General features: G+C 53.3%; 5 protein-coding genes across 5 annotated transcripts; 2 read left to right on the top strand and 3 right to left on the bottom strand.

Annotated features, from left to right (window-relative positions):
* Positions 1-32: 32 nt before the first annotated feature.
* L226DRAFT_571987 (erylysin B) lies at positions 33-2,116 on the bottom strand (the record flags this gene model as incomplete). Its single annotated transcript, XM_067684627.1, has 10 exons — positions 33-176; positions 246-284; positions 339-481; positions 539-744; positions 796-962; positions 1,019-1,171; positions 1,232-1,550; positions 1,609-1,817; positions 1,871-2,005; positions 2,069-2,116. 10 exons carry the CDS (start codon positions 2,114-2,116, stop codon positions 33-35), a joined length of 1,563 nt encoding a protein of 520 aa, XP_067534282.1.
* Positions 2,117-3,745: 1,629 nt separating this feature from the next.
* Positions 3,746-5,969, bottom strand: L226DRAFT_510006 (uncharacterized protein). Its single transcript, XM_067678239.1, has 10 exons — positions 5,897-5,969; positions 5,707-5,841; positions 5,448-5,656; positions 5,065-5,383; positions 4,852-5,004; positions 4,629-4,795; positions 4,378-4,574; positions 4,179-4,321; positions 4,084-4,122; positions 3,746-4,016 (listed from the first exon to the last, which is right to left on the bottom strand). The coding sequence occupies exons 1-10, from the start codon at positions 5,942-5,944 to the stop codon at positions 3,879-3,881; spliced, it is 1,548 nt and encodes a 515-aa protein (XP_067534281.1). The 5' UTR covers positions 5,945-5,969; the 3' UTR covers positions 3,746-3,878.
* Positions 5,970-10,500: 4,531 nt separating this feature from the next.
* Positions 10,501-14,664, bottom strand: L226DRAFT_523817 (transcription factor; the record flags this gene model as incomplete). Its single annotated transcript, XM_067678847.1, has 14 exons — positions 10,501-10,553; positions 10,607-10,748; positions 10,773-11,120; positions 11,171-11,298; positions 11,357-11,674; positions 11,726-12,167; positions 12,225-12,563; positions 12,617-12,923; positions 12,965-13,375; positions 13,425-13,552; positions 13,612-13,917; positions 13,969-14,229; positions 14,288-14,470; positions 14,554-14,664. The coding sequence occupies 14 exons, from the start codon at positions 14,662-14,664 to the stop codon at positions 10,501-10,503; spliced, it is 3,477 nt and encodes a 1,158-aa protein (XP_067534280.1).
* A 2,889-nt stretch (positions 14,665-17,553) lies between these two features.
* Positions 17,554-20,127, top strand: L226DRAFT_488376 (cytochrome P450). The gene is made up of 12 exons (XM_067677235.1): positions 17,554-17,592; positions 17,648-17,941; positions 17,998-18,112; positions 18,161-18,178; positions 18,242-18,261; positions 18,318-18,329; positions 18,393-18,458; positions 18,537-18,782; positions 18,843-19,065; positions 19,127-19,517; positions 19,594-19,713; positions 19,774-20,127. The coding sequence occupies exons 2-12, from the start codon at positions 17,684-17,686 to the stop codon at positions 19,940-19,942; spliced, it is 1,638 nt and encodes a 545-aa protein (XP_067534279.1). The 5' UTR covers positions 17,554-17,592; positions 17,648-17,683; the 3' UTR covers positions 19,943-20,127.
* A 2,029-nt stretch (positions 20,128-22,156) lies between these two features.
* Positions 22,157-22,995, top strand: L226DRAFT_464762 (uncharacterized protein; the record flags this gene model as incomplete). The annotated part of the gene is made up of 3 exons (XM_067675883.1): positions 22,157-22,203; positions 22,250-22,470; positions 22,544-22,995. 3 exons carry the CDS (start codon positions 22,157-22,159, stop codon positions 22,993-22,995), a joined length of 720 nt encoding a protein of 239 aa, XP_067534278.1.

Genomic DNA, 22,995 nt, shown 5'->3' with positions numbered 1-22,995 from the left:
ATTGAGGGATATACTGCCCGTCGTCACTGAGCTTAGGACTGGCTAGAGTCGAACAGAACGGCGTTCTTCCTGAGGGCGAACCTGCAATTCGGGATTTGGCCATCGTCAGACCACTGCCAGGAGACCGTCTGAAGGTCCAAGCAGGTGTCCTCCTGAGCCTGGGGCGTGTTCGGATGCTGAGCAACGAGGCGGATGTTAGTACTTCGCGATATCACGCCAAGAGGGCATGAGTTGGATGTACGCACGATGACCCAGCTGTAATAAGTCGGGTAGGAATCTCCGACCTGTCGCACGCAAATATGAGTATCGGGTATGACCCAGAAGACCGCATCGCTTACCGCCTTCCAGTTGCCCTCAAGGAACAATCCCGGCCTAAGGGCACCCAACTTCGTAGTAGGGGAAGAACTAAGATCGATTGGCTCCATGGAGTTTCCAAGGAGCTGATAGCCCTGGGTGGGCGGGATCGCTTGGGGAGTAGCGGCTATGGAGGGTCAATCATTAACGCATATGTATCGTAAGGTGTCCGAGTGGGACGCACCTTTATCCGACTTGACTGGCGCGACAGCGACGTTGCGGCCGGTCTTCCCAGGAAGGGTGGGCTTGACGAGGAGACCTTGGGACTCGTCGACCGAATATCCGACGAAGAACCACCCATCCGGAATCGGGTCCTGCGGCCTGTACATAGTGACGCCGCTGAATGGGTACGCTTTCGTGGCCTGCGTTACCGCCTGCGTGGGGACCCATCTGTAGATGCTCCTCAGTAACGGATACGAGAGAGGAAGGAGCAGGACTGACTGTCCGAACAGAGGAGTCATGAGCTTCTGCACCTGGGCCTTCGTGGCGGCGGGAAGCATGTCGACGACGGGAGTGACCTCAACGACCTCGATGACACGCCAGTTGGCAGACTGACTTGTGGACGAGATCCAGGAATCGGTCTGCTTGATGAGGGTGTAGTCGCCTCCCTATCCGCGGAGATGTGCATTCGTATATATCACGAAGAAAGGTCGGAAGAACTTACATTGACGATGTACTTCACGTCTATAGTCTTGCCTTGCTTAGTCGTGATTGATGTCTCGGTACTTCCGTGCCCGGCAGTAGCGTTCAAGCCCCAGTCCTTGACAGCAACTTCAAGGCTAGTCTTGATGTCCTGCTTGACGGTCGACTCGTCCTCCTGCAGGCCGTAGGTCATCTTAGCGCGTAATCAAAAGTGGCTCAAGTCAAGAGGCCTCACAGTACGCTTGAACGTTTCCATGGTATGCGCGGACAACACGCCTCCAAGGCGGACCTTGGTACGGAAGACGTGGCCGAATTGGAAGAAGACATTGTCAAGGGCCTCCCGCTGGGCGGCGGTAGTGGTCTGCCCTAAGGCAGCGGTGATAGCAGCGGTGAAGGTCGGACTGAGTTGCACGGGGGTGATGGCGCCCACGATAGGAGGATTGAAGTCGACGCGGCCTTGTGGGAACAAGTAGCGAGAGGAGACCATAACGGTCTTCTCGGTCGCCGTGCTCTTGTAGCTCGTGTCTTGGGTGTAGTCTGCGTTGGCCGTGATGCTGGAGGAAGATATCTGTCTAGCAGTCGAGGATCGCAACAGAAGCGGGACGGACGTACTATGGCGCAGAAGCCTTGATAGACTTTGCGGTGTAGTTGGACTCCATAAGTTGCTCGGTATACTCGGCCTCGACAGTAGTTGTCGCGATCGTCGCATTTTGATCGACTTCGACCAGAAGGGTGTCGGGGCGGACGATGAGGTCCATCGAGCTTATAGTCGGACCATCGGGCCCCATGATGACGCCTTTCAGCAGGTTATTGTTATTGATCTAGGAAAAGATATCAATATGTATTATAGGGGGGATAATCAGGTAGAGCTCACCATCGCGTTGCGCTTCGTACTGTCGGTGTTGACGTCGGCGAGGGTCTCGATCACCCCTCCGACGGCTGCCCCCAAGTCGCGCTTTACGCGGCCCGTCACGGGAATGTTCGCCGCTGCTACCTCGGCGGCGATATCCTGCAATGCGTTGAGATGAGCAAGAGACAGTGATAAACATAGTAAACGTCACCGTCGGCTTACGGGGTCAGCGGCCAAGTCTTGGAAGGTCTGAGCAGGTGCGGTTGCCATTGTTAAGGAAGTATACGGTCTTTGCTGTGTCCTGTGTTGTTGAGGGGAAAGCATCAGTGATATGGCCTATATATGTGCATGAAGGTTGGCGTCTGGTGAACTCAGGCGGCACCTGATGCCGCCTTCATAGTTCAGCGTCGGGTCGAGTGCCGCCTACGTTCCCATAGCCCAGCTCCGAGTCAGCGTTGCGCCCATGTGAAGGAAGGGAAGGAGTGGATGAACGGCCTATGTTTTCGGACAAAACGCAACAACCCTGTATGTGGCACGCACCTGACTACACAGAAGCGACGGTTGAGCATGGAAGGTGTCGGCCGCAATAACCTTCCCCTACGGGATCCGCAACGGTGTTAGGATGCACGATGTGTGTGGCGTGCCTTATGGCCCCTATTACTAGACCAACGGTCTCACGGAAAGATCACCGCACACTTTGAATCGTTACGTTTCGCAAAGTTTTGAGGCGCCTTCCGTGAACTTATGAACTTACTGTTGGCACGGCATGGAATCCCTCTGGGTGGCAGGCTCCGGTAGGGAGGCACGCCACAGTGGCAACAATGGAGCCTAACACGACAGAACTTCTCCAAGGAGAGACCGTACAGATTTCCAGTGAGTACACCCTATACCATGTAATCCGGTATGCGCGACATAGTCAGTATCACCAGAAATATGCAAGGACTTCATGAGGACAGACGTACAAAAAAACTAGGCGCGTGAATGTATGGTTCCTCCGGATGGAGCGGAAGGGGCGGCCGCCGGTACTGGGTGCGAACCTGTTGCATGGAAGAGAAGGATCGGCAACCTGTGTGTGCATGGGCGTTGAACGTTGAACGACCCGACCCCGCTCCTTGACGCGCGCGAGACGTTTTGGGGCCATAGAATGGCTGACAGATCATGGCGAAGGCGAAAGAATCACGCCACGGAACTTTGATAAAGGAGGAAGTATCGCTTTAGCTCCTAGTCAGTAGCAGTCTTCACGAGCACCAAGACGCTGGAGCATATGAGGCTCTGCGCTCGCCATGTCATGGGCCATCTATGGAGGCGCAGGAAATTCCACGTCCACCATGAGTATCAGTGCATCCAGTACTAACTTGTCATAATTTTGGAGATTGTGTGGACACGCTCCGAGCCTCCGACCAAACGCTGGCGCGCCATGTCACCCCTCAGACAACTGAGGGCTAAGCGGTAAGCGGCCGTCTCCGCCAGATGCATTATAGCCCCAGATAATGCGCTGGAAGGTCCCGGTTTGAATGTTTTGTTCAGGGAATAGATTCGCAAGTCCAAGTTCGTAGCGATTCTTTCATTCAGTGTGCTTTATTGTTGTCGCGACAGCTTGAGGTATTTCAACGACTTCTGAGCCAGCAGAAGATCCTAAGAGTCTCGAGGACATTCCCTAGAGGATAGATGCTATGCAAGCGGAGAGCGGCTGAGAGGATAGAAGGCCACTGCAAGACGCGGAAGAGGGAGGAGCCCAAGAGGCTGAGCCTGCAGGCGACGCGGACACAACAGCGCGTATTAGTCAGCAGCAGGCGCTGTCCTGGGAGAAACTTGAAAGTCAAGTACGGTACCCGAAACTGCAGTAGCACTGCGACTGTATTTTTCTACTGTCAATGTATCATTCACATGATTCATATTCGGTGCGAGGGGACTCTGCTTTACATATTTCTGTTTCTCCACTACATTCAAACGCTGCATGCGATAGTAGGGAAATTCGGATCGGAACATGTTCCTATGATTGGGAGTAGTATACTGTTCGTCGGCGCGGAGCTCAGTCGCTGTTGAACAGCACGGCGTTCTTCCTGAGGACAAACCGTTCCCGGGGGACCGAGCCTGCAGAGGACGCCTGTCCTGCGATACTCGACAGGTCGAAGCAGTCGTCCTCCGGGGCAGCCGGTGCATTCGGGTGCTGAGTAATGACACGGGAGTCAGTACTTCACGGTCTCAAGCCGGGATGTCATGATCAATATACGCACAATGACCCAGCCGTCAATCGAGGGGGAGCTGGGCCCATACTATCGTATAGGAACTTCAGACATAGGGTTGAACCAAGGCGCAGCGAACGGCTTACCGGCTTCCAGTTACCCTCAAGGAACAATCCCGGCCTGATAGCCCCGAACTGGTTGCCCGGAGCCGAGTTAACATCAAAGGACTTGAGATAACTTCCTATGAACCGGTATCCCTTGACGGGCGGGGCTGCCTCCGGGGGGTTGCCTGGGACGATGCTGGTTATATTCGTGTATGTTGTGATACGTTAGCAAGGGACATACTGCTGGAGTTCTTGGCTGCCGCGACCGCGACGTTTCGGCCCTGCTTTCCGGGGAGCGTAGGCTTGACTAGGAGAGCCTGAGAGGAATCGGAGGACCATCCGAGGAAGTACCATCCGGACGGGATGGGCATCAAAGGAGTATAGACCGGTGCTTTGCTGGAGGCGGGAACGTCCGGATCCAGCATCGTGCTGACCCATCTGTAAGTGTTCCTCAGTATAAGGTAAGCGAAAATATAGGACGGCGTGACTGACTTTCCAAACAGCGGGGTCATGAGCTGCTTCACCTGGTCCTTGACGGCGTCGGGCAGCATGTCGACGACGGCAGTGACTTCAGTGACCTCGATGACACGCCAATTGGCGGACTGAGTCGTGGATGAGATCCAGGCGTCAGTCTGCTGAATGAGGGTGTAGTCGCCTCCCTGCGCGCAGACATGTGAGTTTGTAAGTGTAAGCGATTAAGAGACGGCGCACTTACATTAACCATGTAGTTCACGTCCAGAGTGCGACCATTCTTAGTCGTGATACTCGTCTCAGTACTTCCATGCCCAGCGGTGGCGCTCAAGCCCCAGTTCTTGACAGCAACCTCGAGACCGGTCTTGATGTCCTTCTTGACAGTAGACTCGTCCTCCTGCAGTCAGCGGAGTATGTCAGCGTGTGACACAAGATGCTTCAGGTCGAGTAGCCTCACCGTACGACTGAAGGTTTCCATGGTGTGCGCAGACAGCGCGCCACCAAGGCGGACCTTGGTACGGAAGACATGACCGTACGTGTTGAACACAGTGTCAAGGGCCTCCCGCCGAGCCGCTTGAGTGGACTGCCCCAAGGCGGCGGTTATGGCGGCGGTGAAGCTCGGGTTCAGCTGCACGGGGTCTATGACGCCCACAAGAGGAGGATTGAAGTCGACGCGACCCTGGGGGAACAAGTAGCGAGAGGAGACCATGACGGTCTTCTCGGTCGCCGTGTTCTTGTAGCTCGTGTCTGTGGTGTAGTCTGCGTTGGCCGTGACACTGCAGGTGAACAACCTGTTCAGCGAACGAATTGCCTACTACAATGGCGCGAGAGAAGACGTACTAAGGTGCAGAAGCCTTGATAGACGCAGCGGTGTAGTTTGACCTCATGAGGCTCTGGGTGTACTCGGCCTCCACAGTAGTCGTTTGGATCTTCGCAGTCTGGTCGACTGTGACGAGGAGGTCGTTGGGGCGGACGATGAGCTCCATGGTGCTGACCAGCGGACCGTCGGATCCCATGATGACGCCTTTCAGGAGGTTGTTGTTGTTAATCTAGAAGGGATAAGTACACAGGATAGAGAGCCTGATGAATCATAGCTCACCAACGCATTGCGCTTCGTATTGTCGGTGTTGACGTCGGCGAGGGTCTCGATCAACCCTCCGACGACCGCCCCTAAGTCGCGCTTTACGCGGCCCGTTACGGGAACGTTCGCCGCTGCGACCTCCGCGGCGATATCCTGCAATGTATCAAGGTCAGCAAGAGACCGGTGGTTAACGTCGTCGTCGGCTTACGGGGTCAGCGGCCAAGTCCTGGAAGGTATCAGCGGGTGCAGTTGCCATCGCGAGTCGTTGTTCGTTCTTTGTGTTGTCGGGTTTAGGAGATAGGGTGCTGCGATGTGCGGAGTTATATACGTGCACATGTTGGCGTCTCATGAACTCAGTTAATACTTGGTGCCTTCGCACCTCTCACCGTGGGCATGACTGGCCAAGCTTAACGTCACGCGCGTGATGCAACAGCAATGAAAGGAACGAACCACCATGACATTTCGAAATGACGCAGGGAGGCGGTCAGTGGGACGCACCTCCATGAGTAGAAGCAATGGTCATGCATGGAAGATGTCGGGCGCCATAACCTTCCCCTGCTGGATCCGTACGGCGCCTCGCGCGGCCTGTCTTGTGCGCCTTATCGCCACTACGGCTGGACCGGCGGCGCCACGAAACGGGGGCCGCACTTGATCTTCACCAAAGATCTGATGGGCATACCGCGAGCCTACTGTTGGCAAGGTATGGAAGTCATCATCGCGGGAGAGCCATATCTACAAAAGGACATGCTTTTTAATAGGACGCACGCAAAAGCGACAGCACTTACGGATAGATGCCGCACAAAGTGAAAGAGCGGATGACCAATGTCGCTCCGATATGGTCAGTACCGCCTAAAAATCTCTGAGAGCCACATACAGACTCACTACACGTCTCACAAGTTATCACATATAACGCTCGCATGGCAGCCCTGCGTGCGGAAATTTGCGGCAGAGGGCATTGGTGTTCGAACGTGGTATGGAAGTGGAAGAGAGGGATTCGTCCAATGGTCTATTCCCAAAGTGTAAACATGTAAACCACGACTCCACCGATAGACGCGCGCCTGTTGTTGTCGAGAACTGTACGCTGGCACGAGGAAAGAACTGCATCGAATTGCGGAAGAGCGCCACTGAACTCTGATACGCAGTATAAGAGAGGATTTTGTTCACATTGAAGAGGTTTAGGTTCAAGGGTTCGTGCAAGGGATGATACAGTTCTTGCCACCTCAGGAGACCTCTCGGAGGCCGCGAATGCGGGACAGAAGCTCTGCCGGGTCCATGACAGTAGGTGCATCTTGTTCCCTGTTCTTTCCCCTGAGAGGTCCTGGCTTGCTGGTTGACGCAACGGACTTATGGTATGTACGGCCCCTCGCCGAAAGCCTTGTCTGGATACAGCATCAGTAATTTCAAATTTTTCTGAACGCATCTGAACGCGTCTGAAACGTCTGATGCAGACGTTTCAGACGTGTTCAGATGCGTTCAGACGTTCAGACGTTGAGCCCGTCAGACATTGTCTGAATATCGTCATAATGCAACTTACCCCGGTCCGAACGGTCCCTAGACCTTCCTCCCCCTCCACAGACCCTCCGGCTGCCTCAAAATCTCCACGGTTTCGTCATGGTGTGGGGGAATAGCCTCGAGACCGGTTCTCACTGTTGTGCCACTACGGCTCGATATTCTTGCAAAAATCGAAATCTGATGTCGTTATGCAGCTTTATAGGGCCAAGCAGCATGTTCTCCAGAGTTTGAGGATCAGAGATGGCGATGCGAGTGAGCCACGAAGCAAACACGGTTGCGGTCGAGGTCGAAGCCATTAAGCGCCCGCGCGCCAGACCGTGACGTTCAGATAAATCCGGAATTACTGATGCAGGAAGGCTTCGAGTCATGGTGAGATCCCCATGACCATCGTCCTCCCACAGGGGCCATCGTCATCCCGACATTTGGACCAGCTGGTCTTCCATAGAGGAACGCCACATGTAGCCAGACTCCATTAGAGAGAGAGCACTCGAAGCGGAGACCTCTTCCAATGTTGACTCCACCCCAAGTCAACTCGTGCACAATTCGCATTCTTGTCCATGTCGCTATAGACATTCTCAAAACCTAGTCGGCATCTCTATCCACGGGAACACGGCCCGTGGATGGAGATGCCGACTAGTTGGCTGGAATTCAAAGGGACTTACAAGTACTTACCCAGTCACGACCTTTCATAGCACCGGGGGCAATTCCCCATGTATCTAGGCGGCAAATTGAAGACAAACCTTAGTTATTGGCCATATATGTCTGGCATGTGCCCGCTAGATACATCATGATTATATTTGAAATATAATTGTTGTATGAATACGGTATATCTGGCTGTTTATCCAGCCATATATCCAGGAGATATAATTGAACTATGAATAGCCTGTATCTGATCGGTATATTGTGAACACATTCTTTGTATAACCAGTGTTTGTCTCCCATATCCTGACAGGAAATATTGTGAACAAATGCTGGAGTTATACAAAATATTTCCATGATTTGTCGCTCACATAACAAGTGACTATATGTTGGACAAACTCTGGTTGTACATGTAATATGATCACAATGTAACAGACATATATCGTAGGTATAAATGTTGGACAAATGGTGGTCAATTGTGTATACATATCTACTATTTGACTGGCATATATCTGCTTGATACAACTTGGATGCGTGCCTGTTACACATGAGATACATTTCAGATGTGGTCATGGTGTAACTCCAATATGTCTAGCATAAGAATCTACCACTACTACTACTACCAACTACTACCAACTGCTACTAACTACTACTACCATTGAGTACCACCAACTACTACCTTCTGCACTACTAAGCAACCAAATACCACTACATGACAATGAACTACTACTACCTGGACATCATGATAGGCTGTTCTCGTATTTATTTTGCACGTCGAACTCCCTTGACGTGGTTCGATCGGTCCCCGTTGGATGTTTTCGCGTTTTGCCTAGTGGGGGTTCTATTTCTGGCCTGCGTCTTCTTGTATTTTTTTCCCTCTGGTCGGGTGCCTGCTTGTGGGTGTTCGGTTTTGTTTGCTTTTGTTCCTGACTTTTCTTCCTTTCTATCATGATGTCCAGGTAGTAGTAGTTCATTGTCATGTAGTGGTATTTGGTTGCTTAGTAGTGCAGAAGGTAGTAGTTGGTGGTACTCAATGGTAGTAGTAGTTAGTAGCAGTTGGTAGTAGTTGGTAGTAGTAGTAGTGGTAGATTCTTATGCTAGACATATTGGAGTTACACCATGACCACATCTGAAATGTATCTCATGTGTAACAGGCACGCATCCAAGTTGTATCAAGCAGATATATGCCAGTCAAATAGTAGATATGTATACACAATTGACCACCATTTGTCCAACATTTATACCTACGATATATGTCTGTTACATTGTGATCATATTACATGTACAACCAGAGTTTGTCCAACATATAGTCACTTGTTATGTGAGCGACAAATCATGGAAATATTTTGTATAACTCCAGCATTTGTTCACAATATTTCCTGTCAGGATATGGGAGACAAACACTGGTTATACAAAGAATGTGTTCACAATATACCGATCAGATACAGGCTATTCATAGTTCAATTATATCTCCTGGATATATGGCTGGATAAACAGCCAGATATACCGTATTCATACAACAATTATATTTCAAATATAATCACGATGTATCTAGCGGGCACATGCCAGACATATATGGCCAATAACTAAGGTTTGTCTTCAATTTGCCGCCTAGATACATGGGGAATTGCCCCCGGTGTAGGGCATGTATACAGTATAGGTTTGAGAGCGTCCGGAGACTATACTGCTAGCACAGATTGACGCACCTGGAAAGAAACTGAGATACATTCAGGCGGTGATTCTATGACTTCATCTTCAAGCGCGACCGTTATCATTTGAGACCGATAATCGAACACTGTCAAGGGCGCAGCCAGGCGCATCGACTTATCCTCGCGCAGTCTCCGAAGGTTGAGTGGAAACCCACTGATTCCAAGACCGACTCAAACTCTCCGCAGTTGTTATCTCACCCACATATCGGCTGCTCGACGCCGCAACGAAGAGTGCAGAAGACTGAGAAGATGCTGGCAGGTGGTTGAAGTTCGGAGACCCACGCAAACGCCGCTCGGCAACGCGAGACGCCCACGCGCGCTAACACGAAGAACATCCGCTCGGACCCTCTCCACGGCAGGAATGATTGTTTTGTATGTCCTACAAGACCGCCGGGATGCAATAAAATTCCCCCATAACATGCAGACATGTTTTTTTTTCCTGATGGTTTGCATGCAAAACGAGCGACCATCGCTCGGCACCCCGAGTCCCGATGAAGGACCTCCGAGTACGCGGTAGTAAAATTTGTTGCATTCGCATTTGATAGCATGACAGCAGTGTACATAGCAGCCGATCCCAATTTCCATACAAGACACTAGTCCTTGAGCTGATTCAAACGGTCCATTGCAAACCCGGGGGGAAGGACAACGGTGTAGCGCCGACCGCGCGGCATAACGGGAACCCGCGGCGGTCGCACCTGTACCATCGTCCATGTCGGAGCGGGCGGCTCGCGGAACTCGCCCAGTCGTAGGCATGGGTGCATTCTGGCCTGCTGAACACTGTGTCATGTCGGGAGGAGTCATCGCAGTCAGCAGTCAAGAATCCGACCTTCGACGTCATCGCACACTAGGCTGAGGAGGGATGAGGGAGCAGCAATGCTCCCTCGCGGGGAAGAGCGCAATCCAGAAGAGTGTCTTCTGTTGTCCTAGTGCAGAGTTGTCGCTGGAAGAGGTGCTAGCCCGCAAGTCGTATCTTGATAGGTCCCTGCCGGCGGCGCTCTTCGAGTGCTGCAGAGACAAACGTCAGCGATGCCCAGCTTCCATATGTTGCCTCCTCCCACCTTTGAGCTCTTCGGCTTCCTCGCGTTGCTCGTAGTTGAGCACCAGTCGCTTGAGGTGCTGCTGTTCGACCTTGTCTTGCATCTGAGCCGTGCGAGTCTGGACAGCAAGGGCCGACTCCGCCGGAATGGCGATCTGGCGGGTCTATCGGGATTTATAGTCAGTGACGCCCCGATGACACGGAGGAATGATGCTCGCCTGCTGCTTGTTGCCCCGCTTCGTGAAGAGCGTGAAGTTCATGACGCCAGGATCTTTGGCGCTCTCGGCACCTCCTCCACCGTCCTCGTCGACGTCTTCGTTCCTCTTCTTCCGCACGACCGGGGGAGGAAGGGCCGTGTCCCAAAGCGCCAGCGCAGTCTTCTTGTCGACCTTACGTGCGTCTCCAGACGTATCGGTGACGAGCTTAGCAAGCTCTTTGGCGAACTCTGCGTCGTCATCCTCAGTAGGACCGAGGTTCTCGTGGGTGGACGAGGACTTGAGGAGAACGGCTTCCGGCGACGGTGCACGCTCATCAATCTGGATATGTGCTTAGTAGAACGGCTGATAGCGATGTAGTGTGAACGTACGGGTGAATCCAACTGGGTTTGTTCGTCCTCCTCGTCTTCGTCTACACCGCGCTCCTTCTCTTCATCATCATCCTCGCCGCCGCTTTCCTCCCCACTATCTTCGCCTGCATCGCCATCAACAGTTGGGACTACGGCAAATGGCATGAGCGTTCAGTTGCAACAAAAATCTGTATGAATGAGACTTACTTCCGGCGTTCTGAAGCGCCACGCTGAACATCTCGTCGACAGCGACGGCAGCCTCTTCAAAGTTCTTGAACAACACCATCTTCGGTCTCACGGCTTCGAACGAGTCGCTCAGCATGAACTCGACATCCATAGGCAAGGGCTCCTTGCAGTGTGCGTAGAGCTGGAAGAACGTCAGGAAGTTGTCAAGCTTCTTCAACTGGGAACCGCGGTCGAAGCACATCCCGACTGTATCGAGCAACACGCAGACGAGACGGATGCGGAAGAAGTCGTCAGGCATATCAATGGGGGACGGCTGACCGGGCATGGGTCGGCCCTCAGCTACAAAGGATGTTAGCATACACTCCATGATCCCAATAGGAAGGTGCTCACGGTGCCCAAAGGTAACCAACGTCCAGAAGGTGTCGAAGATGATTCCGCTCGAGAACATCCGGTAGATGTACAGCTCTCCCAGCAACTTGATAGTAGCGACACGTCTCTGGTTCATGCTGTAGACGTTAGTCTCGAGGCCTCTACGGATGTCCTCAAGCACTTGATCGACGACTCCGATGGAGAACGCGGGGTGATATCGTTGCAGGTCGTATGTGAGCATCGCGAGGAGGGAGATATGGCCAAACTTGAGCTTCCACGGTTTTGTGAACACCTTGTGGAGAGTGTGAAGGACGACCGGGTCCGTCCAGTCGAGTTTGCGGAGGAGCTTGAGCACCTTGTCGATCGTCTTCTTGGTCAAGACGTCGTAGATCAGATGGCGAATGAAGAGTTCCATCGGTGTACGCTCCTTCACTTGGCGGGCAGCCCGTTCCGGTGGATTGCACTATGGAACGTATCAGGGATCACTTTCTGAGCGAAGTCCTCCATGCTGTTGACTCACCTGATAGTACGCGTTCTCAAGCAACAACAGCTGTCGCTGGTCGAAATGCTGCATGCTCTGCTTCCTGCGCATCAGCTCGATCATCTTGCTGAACGGCTCCCGCGTCTCTTCGCTCCTCAGCAAGAACCGACCGCATCCCTCCAGGAGCATCGCAAGGTTCTCGACATTCGTCCCAGAGAAGTCATCCAGGCAGACCTTGAACATGTGCAAGATGACATGAGGCGGAACCACGCGGAACTTAGTGAGATTCGAGAGGAACGTGATGTTGCGCATGCGGACTTCCGAGAGTTCCTTCACGACGTTCTTCTTCCGCTGCAGGTACCGGAACTCGTCGTCCAACTGTAAATTGAGTCAGCCACATGCGCGAAGCCGAGAAGGGGGCATCTACATACAGCAGCCACGATGTCATTTCCGATGTCCGGCATATAACGATTCAGGATGGCGATTAGACGGGAGTAGTGAGGCAACAAGTCCGTGCGGTTCTTGGGTATCTGGGTCATGAATTTCACAAGTCTCTTCCTCGCCGCCTTGGAGTTCAGGAACGCGAAATCAACAGCGGCCTGGTCGATGATCGTCCGGTTTGTCGCATCTGGTAGACGTGCGAGCAAAGCAGTGAGCAGTTGAGATGGGCCTTGCGGGGCCATCTGGGGGGTGGTCGAGGGCGACTCCTTAGGCGTGCCAGGGGTTGGGGTTGGAACACTTGGGTGATCGTCAGCACTGCGAACGAGCCGGAACGTAACCTCGAAGACACCAACTCATCCGCGTCGTCCACGACCTCCTCTCCTTTCCCGTTGATTGTGACACCTCCGTCCGTATCGATCTTCATCTCCGCCAGCTCTTCCTCAAGCTTCCGCACCTCCTCTTCAACGCGCTCCTTCTCCTGCCTTTCTTTCTCCTTTCCATCGTCCTTCTCTTCATCTCCGTCTCCTTCGAGCCCGAGTACACTCCGTGGGACATAGTCCTTGAGGTCCGGAATCTCCTCGTAGAACCGGCGCTCCTCTTCGTCCTCCCATTTGCCTCCGGCGCCCGTCAATTCATCAGACTCTCCGCCAAGGAGACTCGACCCAGAGCTCATGCCGATTTGAATGGATTCCGACTTCTGCGACGCCGTCTTGAGCGTGGGCATAGGCAGATACAGTTGCTCCGACAGACTTCAATACGTTCAGCACACAGCGCGCAACACACGATCAGCAAACGCACCTCTGGCAGCTCGCGAGGAGTTTCTCGTAGTTCTTCGTCATCTTCTCGTACGCCTGTTGACGATCCTCGAAAATTTCGCCTGAGCGGATGTATGCTTCATGGTTCCTCCTGTCTTGCTCTTGCAAGCGCTGCCAGGTCCTTCAGTACCAATCATAGGATGATCGTTGTAACAAGACGCGCGGCTTACGTTGTGCTCGATCACGAGCTTCTTTGCTACGTTGTCGAAGTAGCCTTCGCACATCTTCTTGAACCTGTCCCGGATCTCCTTCTCCACGAGCTCCTCGCTCTCGTTGAAGAGCGTGGGGAACGCGCCATTGGCGCCGTTTGTCTGCGCGGCCTCTGCGGTCGCATTCTCAGATAGGGTACCAGGTTCCGCATTGGCAGAGATTTGCTTGGAGGATGACGGGGGCACGATACCGAGGTACGGGCGAGAGTAGGACTTGAGGAAGACCAGGAGTAGAGGCAAAGAGGAGAGCGAAGGATCGTTGGACAACTTGCACCAAGATATCAACGACTCGCTCAGCGGTACAATCCAGCCACTTACCAGATCCCGAACCGTCTTCATGACCCACTCTCCACCACTCCTGTCTGGGCCATCCCTGATGATCCCCACAAGTGCGAGCTCAGCACATACACGCAGAACGGGACGCTGACGCGCCACACGCGCAGAATCTTCCTTCTCACGTTGCTCCGGGGTCAGTGCGGCGAGCGCCGCGCGCGAAGGCGGGGCGAGCGCAGCAGTGAGCGAAGATACGATGGCAGGGGTAAAGGTCTTGGCGAAGCGGCGATGGAGTGCAGAAATCACCTATCATAGGACGCATATATTCAGCAAGTATTAAGACGCGAAGAGGCAGTTGACGCACTTCGACCGCACTCCAGACATCCTTCTCCGTCTTGCATCTCAAAACGCCTTCCGCCACAGCACCAACAATCTCGTCCACGTACTTTTCAAGAGTGAGCGAGTCGATGTCTTTGATGATTTGGTCGCGGTTCTCGATGCCCAGAGATTGCCGCATACGCTTGATCAGCCCAGTATGCCTCTTCAGCTAAGAGTCAAGGGCTTTGGAGGGTTCTACATACGGCCAACCATCGTCAACTTGTAAAGAACCAGGATGCACATAGCACGTACCCTGACCAGCCTGGTGATATTCAAGTCCTTCAAAGCCGCCCGCTTCGCCCGGCGAGCTTGCTCCTCGTCCACCTTCGACTGCGTTACGCCATTCACAGCCGACTCGGACATTGCTCGTTGTTCCTCCTGTCTTGCTTATCTGCGTAAGAATAATGCTTGTCGTATGCGAGCGTGTGGATGTAGAAAGTGACATGAGAGTCGCGAACAAGCCTTCGGACGCTGAGCCGCGCGGCGGACCCGCACCGCACCGCCGCGGGCCTTCTTGACTCCCATCCTCGACCTCCACCGCTCAACGTCCAGCTTATCGCCATGCACTGCATTCACCTGCAGCGCCAGCTTCACGAAGACTATCTTGAGCTTAACCACTGGCCAACAATCGCAGACCCGCCGGTACGTCGCACAATAGCTCCGGGTTGAAGAGCATTTCCTTGGGTCAATATTGGCACGCAATACCGACTTTTGGGGCCCTTACGATGCTACTTACTCCGCATGAACGACGTCGCCGGGACGTGGTTGCTTTCCTGATCATTTTTTCGACCTGGAGGATGGGAAGGGTGCAAAGATATTGTTGGGTGTGGCATCAGGTTACGGTGTATCGACGGTACGTCAATACGATCTCTATTTGGTCTCAACACGCTCATCGCCCTTGTCCTACAGTTCTGATGAGATGCCTTGTGGCCTTTTAGTGTCCTGTATGACCTAGCGCGAGTTATGAATATCCCGACTTGCGTCGGACATTTTTCTCCTTCAACCGCGCAACTATGCGGTTAGACCCACCAGTGATTCGTCAAGCAATTTCGTGCGTGGGTCACGGCTACCCACTTGCGTCTATGCCCATACCAGATTCTATTCAAGTAGTATCGAACTCGACAAGGATCACAAAGTCAAACGTTGGCAAACATCCGTGCTACTTGTGGGGAGACCAATGTGGTATGTGAACGTGAAAAGCCGAAAGCTACAGGAGATTCGTACTTACGTCCAAGTCATAGACATTATCGCACAGTTACAGACCATCCCGTCGTCAATATGCTCTTCATGACACGATGACACGTCTGTCGCTCCCACAACCCTCTGAAAGCTACGCGACGCAGTCTCCGGATTGCATTCCATATCTGACAAGTGGTGGTATCAGAAAGAGAACCCCGTTGCCCTCACCCCAACTCTGATGACAAGAATGCAGCTGGATAGAGAGCCGACGCAGCTGGCAAGTACGACTGGGGATAGCCTCGCGTGGTCGGGTAGTCCGGAGTTCGCCCGACATATGCGCTCGAAGCGGAAGCTACCTGAGGCTGCTCTCCACTGCAGGGATGGCTGCCCCGATATCTCATCAGCTATATAGCATGGGAAGACGTGCGCTGGCCAGCGACGTCTGATACGCTGACGTTGCGATGGCTAGTATGACCAGAAATTCGGACCACGTGGCGCAGCGGCATTCGAGCTGGTAGTGATGATAGTTGGTGAGGTCACCCCACTGAGCTCTGTTCAGTCGCATTGCTAAGTATTGTGTACATGCAAATAGGACATTCCGTTTATGACCCCATTATGTGCAACTGCTATCCGTCTGGCTGTGTTCAAGGAGATGCATATTCATCGGGAGCTGAAGTCATATTCCAGACGACGGAGTTCGGGCGAGATACCGTGAGTCAGCAGAAGTTCACACATCGCCGTGCTGGATATACGGGGGCGCCATGAGGTTAATTCATCGTTCTCCGCTGCGGGCGGGTCGAGATCTATCGGGCACCAGTATGTCCTCCGATGCAGACGCCGATGCAGCAGCAGTTGTGGATCCATTCAACTCCTTGTAAGGTCGCGTATCCCTCTCGTCTCGTACACTTCCGCTGACATCGTGCATTCTCATGTAGCAGTCTCGGGTGCGTGTTTTCGAGGCTTCGATGTCACAAGCTCGACCTTCAAGGACGACAATACTGATCCTTTCGTCGCAATTCTCTTCTTCTATGAAGCCTCTATCACGTGGTCGCTCACTTCTGAACTGCCAAGTGGGCTGGAGCCCTCTTGTTCTTTGCAAACAGGTATACTTCCATGCTGGTCTATGCTTCTGCGTTGGTCCAATTCACAACTTTCCCCTCGGACGAGGTCTCTGGGAGCTTTCATCAATCCGGACCTTCCGTCGCTGCGCGACGAGGAGTCTGAACGGCCGGTTGTCTCAGGCTGGCATCCACATGATGAAGATGATGAAGTAGGGGCATGGCAGGTCATTAGGACTCACTCTGCTGTGTAGTCCGAGCCGTCTCCCATCTAGCGCGAGCGACTCGTACTCTATTCTACCAGTTCGCATGCGCCCCGATGAGCGTGGGCCTGACCTGGGCGGTTGTAGCCAAGCTTCGTGAATCCGCCGACGTAGTTGCAGTGCCGGATAACTATGAAAGTTGTCAACCAGCGTTCCGGTGTCTGTCGTACGTCCTACAGAACGCCGGCACGCGCCCTTCATGCACCGGGATGATCTTCGGCTTCACTCACAGGTACCATTTACCATCGGCGCCCACCACGTCATCCGGACGTGCCCTTTTCGCCTCTATATTCTCAAGAGTCGACAGAATTTGATCCAACAGCAGTAACTGTATTGTGTGCGTCTAGGAGGGTGCATGCCGGGAGAAGACGTCAGCTGGGTTGCATCAAGGTCCGGAAACTGGTAAATGATGCGAAAGGACTCGACCATTCGGCCTAAACACGCTTTCCAGTATAGCATCCGGTACAGTGGACTCCTGTATCCGTTCTCAGGAAGGGTCGTCGAGCCCGGGAGTTGTTGTATCCGCGCAGAACGTTGGACTCACCCAAGGTCCCCGTATTCTTAATGCAAACACGGATGGTATACGACCGCGAGAGTCTTGCCAATGCTGGCACCATTTGGGCTGGCGTAGGCGGCTATGAAGTCGTCCCACTCGGCCACGGAAGAGTCCCGACATATCCGGACCGCCGCAGTTGTGGCGGTGCAGTTGGAACAGCCATATCATCAACCCGCTCGGTGCTTCGCGTCTGCCACGACATCGCACGTATATCTTACCCCAGTACAACGTCCAGGTATGCCCTCCTCGCCGCCCTGTAGCCACCGAGTCATTGACTAATACCCACACAGCCATACCATACGTTCGCTCGTCTCTTCGCAGTCACTATGGCGATGCTCCTGTCTTCGAATCCCTTCGTTGGGGGCGCACTCGTGCTCCTATCGGGCATGTTCTTGGTATTCATCGTCAAGAAGCTGCGAAAACTCGTACCTCGGTACTTCTCGACAGTCAACCGTCTCCAAGGCCCTTCCAGCAACAGCTTTTTGTTCGGCAACTTGAAGCAGCTCGGCGCAGACCACACTCAACTCACACAGGAGTGGATCGCACAGTACGGGCGGTCATTCCGCGTTTGGGGACCACTCATGGCAAGGCGAACATTCCGAGTAACATGAACGTGTATGCTCATGCAATTCCTCTTCAGGAGCCCCGACTCTTTACGACGGACCTCCGGGTGATCAATCATGTCATCAGCCATTCCATGGACTACTACAAGGCTGATGAGGCTCGCGCAATGCTGGCGCGTCTCCTTGGAGATGGTGAGTGATGCTCATGTGCGATGAGATGATGACTTACCCCCTGTACAGGTGTGCTGGTCACAGAAGGTCGGAGCTACTTCTCTGCCAAGTTCACTCGAAGCCGTTGATGCTGACGTGTTGCCACGGCAGGCGCTAGACACAAACAGCAGGTGTGCTACCATTCTTCTTTCACTGATGTAGGCTCATGACTCACGCCTCCGTACAGAGGCACATCATGGTAGGGCGCTGATGCTCCAGGCCTTCGCATATGCCATATTGACACCCACTCTGCCGCCCTCAGAACCCAGCTTTCGGCCCGGCACAAGTTCGCGAGCTGACCGAGATCTTCCTCGAGAAAGCCAACGGTGTGCGTGTTTCGATTCTCCCCTCCTCTCCCATACTAGACCAGCACTGACTCGCCATAACCCCTCGGGCCACGTCACAGCTCTGTGACTACTGGAACGCCCAGATCGTCTCGCAGGGCAACACCGTGAACGTGATTGAGGGCCTGAGCAAGATGACGCTCGACGTGATCGGCCTCGCGGGGTTCAGCTACGAGTTCGACGCGCTCAACCCGGATAAGCCGCCAAACGAGCTCAACCGCGCATTCGATGCCATCTTCAAGCGGCCCCCGCCGATGAACCTCCTGGGTATCATCGGAGTGTTATTCCCGAGGTTCGAGAGGCTCTTCGTGAGTCCTCTTGACTAGACTCTTACGTCGCGCAAGAGTGCTGACGTTCATGACGTACAGAACCCTCAAGCTAAGCACATCGATGATGCCAAGGCAACCATGCAGCGTATCGGTATGAAACTTCTACAGGAGAAGAAGGCGGGCATTCTGCACGAGAAGAGCGCAGGCGGCATCGAGAAGAAGGACTTGCTAGGCCGCGACCTCTTGACGCTCCTCATCAAGGCGAACATGGCCACGGACATTCCCGATAGTCAGCGGCTGACCGACGAGGAAGTGATCGCCCGTGCGTGTGCCTGTGTCTCCCCGGTAGCGTAGCACCCTTGCTGACCCAATCGCTTTTTCAGAGGTCCCTACTTTCCTTGTTGCTGGCCATGAGACCACAAGCACGGCAACGACATGGTGTCTGAACGCGCTCACGCAGAACCCTTCCATCCAGGAGAAGCTACGTAAGGAGCTTCTGTCTATTCCGACCGATATGCCCTCCACGGAAGACCTTAACTCGCTCACCTACCTGGACTATGTTGTTCGCGAGACGCTCCGTCTCCACTCGCCCGTGGTTATCACGGCTCGTGTCGCTCAGAAGGACGACGTTATCCCGCTCTCTGAGCCCATCAGGGACAAGAACGGGAACTTGCTCACTGAGATCCCGCTTGTCAAGGATACGAGGGTGCATATTCCCATCGTGGCAGTGCAGAGATTGAAGGTGCTTTGGGGCGAGGACGCTACCGAGTTCAGGTACGTCTGCAGTCAACAACCGAGGTGATGTGCCCTATGGGGATGTCAGACTGAAGTGAACTTTGAACGCGAATAGGCCCGAACGCTGGGAAAGCCCTCCTGAGGCGATCGCCAACATACCCGGGGTCTGGAGCCACCTTCTCACCTTCCTCGGTGGCCCGCACGCGTGCATCGGCTACCGATTCTCTCTTACTGAGTACGTCTGCTCCTTCAACTCTTTACAGTGTCCCACATGAACTGACTGGTTATGATGCAGGATGAAGGCGCTCGTGTTCACCCTCGTCCGCAACTTCGAGTTCGAGAGCGCGGTGCCCAAAGAAGAGATCAAGCCGCTGGGTCTGTTCCTGCAGCGTCCGTGCGTAGAATCGGAGCGCGCGAAAGGCGCGCAGCTTCCGTTGTTGGTCCGTCTGTACGGACGGTCATGACTCGTTGATCGAGGAAGGGCGATATACTCAGTACGTCACGGTGACGGTGAATGTTCCATGGTATGACTGCGATCGGTTTCGGATATCTATTCTCTTTACTGTACTTATCGAATCACACAGCGTATTATGATTGAAAGATACCAGTATGGCAGATGTCAGTGTAAGAATATACACCCAAATACGGCAATTGTACAAGATCGATGCCAGTGGGGCCATAGGATGAGTGGTCCCAAAAGCAGGCCCGGAGGCCCGGCGCCACCGGAGCTGCCCTAAGCGAACTTCAAGGAGCAGTCTCTCCGTCTTTTTCTACCAGAGAGCACTTCGGGCTATATCACACGAGGTTAACCGAATCTTGCGTTGTCCCATGCCGGTCGGTATTGTGTAACCGAGACATAGAGCTGCGATCGCCGCGCATCTGTCGACGCTAGGGACCTTCACGAGTTAGCAAAACCCGTGGGTACCCAAGGATAAATCCGTGGGAATACCCATGGGTAAGTACATTCGCGGGTGTAAGTACCTGTTTCCCACGGGTTTTCAAGGATGCGGGTATGGCTAGGTAAACCCGTGGGTACCTGCTTGTTGTAGGCACGAACCGTGGGATTCTAATGATATGTCACACAAATTTGTCCGATCAAAACTATAAGTGGCCGTCCCAGCTAAAAATACCGATTTTTTCATGTTTCCTGAGAGATCCTGCAGGATCCTGAAGGATCCTGAGAGATCCTGCCAGATCCCAAGGGATCCCCAAGGCTCCCGAAGGATCCTGAGGGATCCCGAGGGAAAATTCAGGAAAATCCGGGAATGGCCTACTCGCACTTGCTTTACATTCTGTTAGTACCTCGGGAATCCTCTGGATTCCCCAGGTCAACAATAATTATAGTGATAGTGCCTTCTTAGGTATCCTAAGGAATCCTGAGGACACTGTTCTAAGGAAAATATGCATTGATCGGCCAATAAATATTTCTGGCCCAGGGAATCCCTGGGATTCCCAGGGATTCCCAGGGTGTGCACAGCCACCATGTAAGCGCCCGAAGTTCGCGAGCACATACTTCGCCTACAGAGGTCTCTTGCTGCAACACACTTTCCTGTATAGAAGCTACCTGTCATACGTTGCAACCAGCCTATCATCTCCCATGACTACCCTTGGTGACCTTGAAAGACTCGCCCACATCCGCTCTGCATTTCTCGTCGTTCAGAAATGGGTCTTCACAGCCCTGCATACACAGATCGGCAATGTCGCACAGTTGGAGAGAGTCTGGGCTGAAGTGCTTGAGTTACAGCAGTCAGCAGAACTGGTATGTTTGTGCAGTTGCCTCAATAAATCCTTGTGACCCATGAATTTACAGCACCATGGCCTTTTTCCCCCTGACAAGTATGCTCTCTTTGTCGCTAGCATTTCGGGCATGGTCCAAATGCTAGATGATGTGTGCCATGCATCTGGTGACACTGCAGATGCAGCTTCTGTCATTGTGAGCTGGGAGGCTCGGACGGGGCGTCGGGGCCGTCCTAGGAAGGAATGCGACCCACAATTCCTTGCGTTCGCCATGGACATGTGGGGGCCTACTGGCCTGGCTCCTGTTCTTGGCTGGTCTGCACATACTGTCTCCCGCCGTGCAGTCGAGTATGGTCTACGGGAGCCTGGTGTACCTGTCTTCCAGGAGGTGCAGAACCCAGATGGTTCCACTTCTCGCATACACCAGTCTAGTACTGCTCCTGTCTCCACCCTCTCCGACACCGAACTTGACCGTATTGTTGCGGAGAGCCTGCAGATCTTTCCATGGCTTGGCCGTGAAATGCTGAAGGGGCGCCTGGTTGCCATGGGACACAAGGTGCCTCGTAAGCATCTGCGGGAGTCGTTCATGCGGGTTCATGGTGTATCTGGCATCTTCGGTGTCCGGCGTATTCACCGCAGAAAGTACAAGGTTGCTGGGGCGAACTCTTTATGGCACCATGATGGCCAACATGGTAAGTCAGTGATATATATATATATAATGCTTCTATTCATGTTCCTCTTTGTCAGGTCTCATTCACTGGAAGCTCATCATACATGCTTTCATTGATGGCCATTCACGCATGGTTACATCAATGCGTGTTAGCAACAACAACCGTGCCGACACTGTTCTCGCTGTCTTTCTCGATGGTGTGCGTGCCAATGGTGTTCCGAGCCGTGTACGTGGTGATCATGGAGGTGAGAATGTCCTGGTCGCTCAATGGATGGAGGAGTACCGTGGCAGTGGACGGGGTTCATATATTTGGGGAAGGTATGTGAACTGTGGGTTATGTAGCACCTCTCTGACATCATCCTAGGAGTGTTCACAATACCCGCATCGAGCATCTTTGGTATGATGTCACACATGGGTTTGGACAGAAGTGGAAGAACTTCTTCACCGATCTCGAGACCAACCACCGCCTCTCCCCAAATAACCCAGCCCATATATGGCTCCTTCACCACCTCTTTCTTGGTGCAATCAATCAAGATGCAGCTGAGTGGGTCCATATGTGGAATAACCATGTCCTCCAGGTCAAAGGTTAGTCTCAACAGCAGTTTGGCCTGGCTAGTGCACGCAGACCAATCCTTACATATTTTGGTTACTTATACAGATGGTCCAAACCGCAGCCCACGTGACATGTTCTTCTTCAGCTTCCCTGAGGATGGTGCACGGGGTCTCTTTGACCAGCCACCAGAGCCTGATCTCTCGGAGGAGGTTGGCGATATCAGCCAGTATGGTGTCGACTGGGAAGTTGCTGACAACAACGCTATCATGGAGCATATGTTGGACAACAATGAAGATGAATGGCAGGCCGACAACCCTTTCGCCCCCAGTACCTCGGCACAGCCAGGCCAGCTGTCTCAAGTAGTCTGTGATGCACCTGGGTGCCCTCTTTCACCGTTTGAGGTGCAGGAGCTGAATATTCGCCTCGTGGCCACAGAGGACACAGCGTCGCGAGTCATGGCTGTACGGCGAAAGGTGTGGATCACTGCATATGAACTGTGTGAAGAGATTATGGGCCGTCCTGGGTGCAACATGTGGATGAATAGTGTACATGGCTGA

Source organism: Lentinus tigrinus (genome assembly GCF_003813185.1).
Source record: "Lentinus tigrinus ALCF2SS1-7 unplaced genomic scaffold L226scaffold_16, whole genome shotgun sequence".
Classification (NCBI taxonomy): domain Eukaryota; kingdom Fungi; phylum Basidiomycota; class Agaricomycetes; order Polyporales; family Polyporaceae; genus Lentinus; species Lentinus tigrinus.
This window is presented reverse-complemented; position numbering and strand designations above follow the sequence as displayed.

Excerpts from the sequence above, each read along its gene's own strand:
- L226DRAFT_510006 (XM_067678239.1), bottom strand. The coding sequence starts at position 5,944 with ATGGCAACTGCACCCGCTGATACCTTCCAGGACTTGGCCGCTGACCCC. Across the intron at positions 5,384-5,447 it reads ATCAAGGCTTCTGCACCTTA|TGTCACGGCCAACGCAGACT; the intron begins GTACGTCTTCTC and ends GTTCACCTGCAG. Across the intron at positions 4,796-4,851 it reads ACGTGAACTACATGGTTAAT|GGAGGCGACTACACCCTCAT; the intron begins GTAAGTGCGCCG and ends GTCTGCGCGCAG.
- L226DRAFT_488376 (XM_067677235.1), top strand. The coding sequence starts at position 17,684 with ATGGCGATGCTCCTGTCTTCGAATCCCTTCGTTGGGGGCGCACTCGTG. Across the intron at positions 18,459-18,536 it reads TCCTCGAGAAAGCCAACGGT|CTCTGTGACTACTGGAACGC; the intron begins GTGCGTGTTTCG and ends GCCACGTCACAG. Across the intron at positions 18,783-18,842 it reads CGAGGTTCGAGAGGCTCTTC|AACCCTCAAGCTAAGCACAT; the intron begins GTGAGTCCTCTT and ends CATGACGTACAG.